Genomic DNA, 4,770 nt, shown 5'->3' on the forward strand with positions numbered 1-4,770 from the left:
ATTTAAAAAAAAAAAAAAAAAACCTGCTATGGATCCAAATTTCTTTCATAATTCATATTGCTCAAAAAATGACAACAGAGAACAAAACTGCACTCACTTTTGGATGATATTTTCATGTTATCCTTTGTTATTTTTATTGAGATATTGGCTATTTCATTGTGATTTCTTTTAGAAAGTAATTTTTCATATCAAGTCCATCATTGTTCATTGCTTTTAAATAGAAATCCAAGAACAAAAACCATAGAATTCATGTAATGTTCTCATAAAATGAAAAATAAAAATGATTTTGAGAAAGTCACTACATAAAATTTCTTTTTTTCTGTATTTTATTAGACAAAATTGACTAGGAGGGTTTTCAAAGACTAAGATACACACGGAAAAAAAGATATAGGTTCACAATCAATCTAGATAACTTCTAAAACCGTTTAAAGTCTAAATAAGAGATAAATAGGACAAGGTTAGGAAAAACTAAATGTATTTAAAAAGATATCAAACAAAAAAGCACAAGTCTATGGTTAAGCTATTATGATGACTTACTTCTAAAAGATTTCTTATGGGCTGAGGCATGGATACACAGATACATAGACACTCATGTGTGAAATGCATCCAACTGCATATTTATTGCTTTTTATTTCCCAAATCATAATGAGTGGTGTCTTGGCAATGAAATACCTTGACTTTTTTACATAACATGTCCTTTCTCATCACTGTTTAATATTTCTTTAGTGGCTGCATGCTGCGTATAATCCTATTATATGGACTACCATAATTTTTTATTTAACTAATTTTCTATGAACTTTTGACACTTAGATTGTTTCTATGTTTTTAAATTGAAAATTCATGCACTACTAATTCATTTCTACAGCACACAATGAGAATTTTAAAGTATATTTATCAAGTTATATGTCCATCACCATTTTTAGGCAAAGAATGTTTTCATAATTAAAAAAAACTATGTACCCCTAAGCACTCACAATAGCCCATGACTCCTAGCTTCTGGCAAAACTAGTGTGTTTTCTATCTGTATGAGTTTGTCCATTCTGGCCATTTTATAAAAGAGAATCATATAGTATATGATCTAATTTTTCTGTCTTCTTACAATAAAAACATAATATATTCAAAGTTCATGATAGCATCCTATATACCAGCAGTTTGTTTCTTTTTATATGTTGCTGTAGTAGAATACAATCCTAAAATATATTATCTTAATATTTAAATTTCTAAATTTTTAAAAAAAATTTATTTGTGTGTGTGTGTGTGTGTGTGTGTGTGTGTGGGAAATGCCCATGCCATAGCACACAAATGGAGAACTGAGGACAACTTGTGGAAGTCAATTTTCTCCTGTCATGTGGATTCTGGGGCTCAAACCCAGGTTGTCAGGCTGGTGACAAGTGCCTTTACCCAAAGAGCCATTTCACCAGCCCTATTTATTTTATTTTATTTTTTATCTTATTTTATTTTTTAAGACATGATCTGACCATGTAGCTCTGTCTGGCCCAGAACTTACTATGTAGACCAGACTGACCTTGAGCTCACAGAAATTGCACCTGCCTCTACCTCCCCAGGCTGAAATAAAAGGAGTGGGTCACCTAGACACAAATGATTTTAATGTTTATAAAAGTTAAATAATTTTGTCTTTTAAACATTAGAATAAACTGTTATGGGAATAGATTTGAAAGGTTTCATTTTACTCTCTAATAATGTGTAACTTAAATATTCACAGTGATTTAACATCATGAATGTTTAAAACCAAGAAATTGTTTTAAGTAATACTTTTCCCATCTCATTAGCTAAGAAATCTTCAAAGCAAACTTTTCTTAAAAGAAACTTCGTTGCAAGAGATGAAGACTGAATTAGAAAATTACAAAGAAAATAATGCCCCACAGTCGCTACAGATAATGTCCCTGAGAGATGATGTCAAGGACCTTCATGAGCTTACTGCTTCTCTAATGAAAATTAACATTTTGAAAAATCTTAATCAGAGTCTTGAAAGAGGCAACTCAGATCTAATTGAACGAGTTATTGAACTAGAAAACTGTCTAAGGTAAGGGAATTTTCTGGTTTTTCAAACAACTCTTTTATCTTATGTTTTCCAGTAGTATATGAACCCCATACTCCCAATTAATCAGAGAATTAAAATCTAGTAGAATACTATTTAGTACCTGACTCAATATTATTACAAAAAAAATATACTTGGGGGTCTTGGAGATAGCTCAGTTGGTAAAGCACTTGCTTTGTGAGCATGAAGTCCTGAGTTTGATCCTCAGCACTGACGTAAATATGGTGACTCGTGTTGGTAATCCCAGCACTGAGGAAGCAAAGACAGACAGGTTCCTGGGGGCTTACTGGCCAGCCAGCCACCTAAAGGATGATCCCCAGCTCCCCAATGGAAGGCTCCTGAGGAATGACACTTGATGTTGATCCCTTGCCTACACATGTATTATGCACATGTATACATACATGCTCATACACAGGTTCCCACGTAGACATGCCTACGCACACACACAAACATTTTGTGCTGAGTTATGTCACATAATAATGCAAGGCTCACCCTGTTGAAGCCTACACAGTGTAGCACTTTGTCAATCATCACCTCTGTCTAGTTTAGAACATTTTCATCATGCCCACAGGAGATCCCATGTCCATGAGCAGTCACCCCCCCATGCTATGCTTCTCCAGCTCCTGAAAACCACTAATCCTCTGTCTCTATAGATGCTCCCTTTTTGAACAGTTCATGTTACTATAACCATAAAAAGCATGTGGCCTCTAATTTCTTTCACTGAACTAAGACATTTTCAAGGCTCGTCCCTGTTGTAGCATGAATTGACACTTCAGCTCCTTTTATGACTGGATTGTATGTATATATCACATTTTGTTTATTAAATTTTTAGGACATCTGGGTTGTTTACAGGTTTTTTGCTTTATAAATTATAAACACATTTGGTATATACATTTATAAACCATTGTACAGACCTTTATATGAGCATGTGTTTCTTTTCTCCTGTGTATATGCAATAAGAGCAAAATTCTTGGTGTTAACTTTAATTCTTTAATGTCACTTTTTTGCCTTGTTTGTTTTGAAAAGGGTCTCATGTAGCTCAGATTGGTCTCAAACTCTCTATGTGGCCGAGTCTGCCCTTGAACTCCACCTTCCAAGTGCTAGGATTACAGGTGTGCACCACCACACTTAGCTTCTTTGAAGTTACTTTTAAGAAATTTCCATGACTGGGTGTAGTGGTACATGCCTTTAATCCCAGCTTTAATCACAGCAATAGAGGCCAGCCTGGTCTAGATAGCAAGTTCCAGGCTAGCTGGGGCTATAGGGAGACCCTGTCTGAAAAGGACCAAAAAAATTTTTTTGTTGTTTTATTTTTTAAAATTCCAGGCTGTTTTCTAATAAAGTCAGCTGCATCTTTTACAGTCTCAGCAGCAATGTGTGTGAGGGTTACATTGTCCCCGTATCTTCGCTAGTACTTACTGCCTTTTTTAGTATAGTGGTTATAATTATAGTGAATGTGAAGTCGTTTCTCACTGTGACTTTAGTTTGCATTTCCCTAATGACTACAGATGCTGAGCCTCTTCATATGCTTATTTGGTCATTTGCCTATCTTCTTTGTAGAAATTATTTTTCATTTATTTGGTTTTTTGTTTGTTGTGTTTCGTTTGGTTTTTGTAGAAACAAGGTCTCATTATGTAGCCCCAGCTGGCCTGGAACTTGCTAACTTGCTAAGTTTGTTGAACTCACAGAGATCTGCCTTCCTCTGCCTCCTGAGTGCTGGGATCAAAGGCTTGTAGCATCATGCCATTTGTTTGTTTGCTTTTAGCCCTGACTGTACTAGAACCTGCTATATAGCCCAGACTGACCTTGAACTTGAGGTGATTCTTCTGCCTCTGCCTCCTGAGTTCTGGGAAAACAGGTATGTGCTACCACACCTAGCCCCTTTGCCCATTTTAAATTTTATTATTTGTCCTTTTATTTTTATTTATTTATTATTTTATTTATTTATTTATTTATTTATTTAGTCTTTTTGAGACAGGGTCTCCCTGTATCCCCAGCTGTCCTAGAACTCACTATGTAGACCAGGCTGGCCTCAAACTCACAAAGATCTGCCTGCCTCTGCCTCCCAAGTGCTGGGATTAAAGGCGTGCACCACCATGCCCAGCTTATTTTTATTTTTGAATTTTAAATATTTATGTTTTACGGATATTGGACCCTTATTAGATATATAATTTGAAAGTATTTTCTCCCAACATATGGGTTATCTATTTTTGAAACAGTATCTTGCTAATGTTGCCCAGAGTGGCCTTGAACTTATGGGCTTAAACAGTCCTCAGTCTCCTAACTGGAACTATAGGCATGTACCTCGCTTCTTTATAAATCTTTTTTTTCCCCTTAGTACTGAGTATCAGATCCAGGGCTTAGAACATGCTAGGCAGTCTCTTTACCACTGGGCTACATCCCCAAGCCTTTCTTCACTTCTTATTTTTAGTTGTGTGTCACTGTGTGGGCATGTGCCCATGAATACAAGTGCACACAGAAAAAAGGGGGTACCCTGGATACCCTGGGTATCCAGATACCCTGGAACTGGCGTTACAGGCAATTGTGAGTCACCTGACATGGGTGCTGGGACAGAACTGGGTCCTCTGCAGGAGCAGCAAGTGCTCTTAACCATGAGGCCTTCTCTCCAGACCCTTCACTTAATTTTTTTTTTTGATTTCTTAATTTTTAAAATTTTATGTGTATGAGTGTTTTGCCTACATGTATGTAAG

The 4,770-nt window shown here is 36.0% G+C and overlaps 1 protein-coding gene across 1 annotated transcript in view; it reads left to right on the forward strand.

The window, feature by feature from the left end:
- Window positions 1-1,790: 1,790 nt before the first annotated feature.
- Window positions 1,791-4,770, forward strand: part of LOC103747972 — a gene marked incomplete at its 5' end in the record, with an annotated part of 21,454 nt that continues 18,474 nt past the window's right edge. The window contains one exon of the mRNA XM_029554752.1: window positions 1,791-2,044. Coding sequence (XP_029410612.1) covers window positions 1,791-2,044 — 254 coding nt within the window. The remainder of the gene's footprint in view (window positions 2,045-4,770) is intronic.

Source organism: Nannospalax galili, unplaced genomic scaffold (genome assembly GCF_000622305.1).
Source record: "Nannospalax galili isolate Female #2095 unplaced genomic scaffold, S.galili_v1.0 scaffold144, whole genome shotgun sequence".
NCBI lineage: Eukaryota > Metazoa > Chordata > Mammalia > Rodentia > Spalacidae > Nannospalax > Nannospalax galili.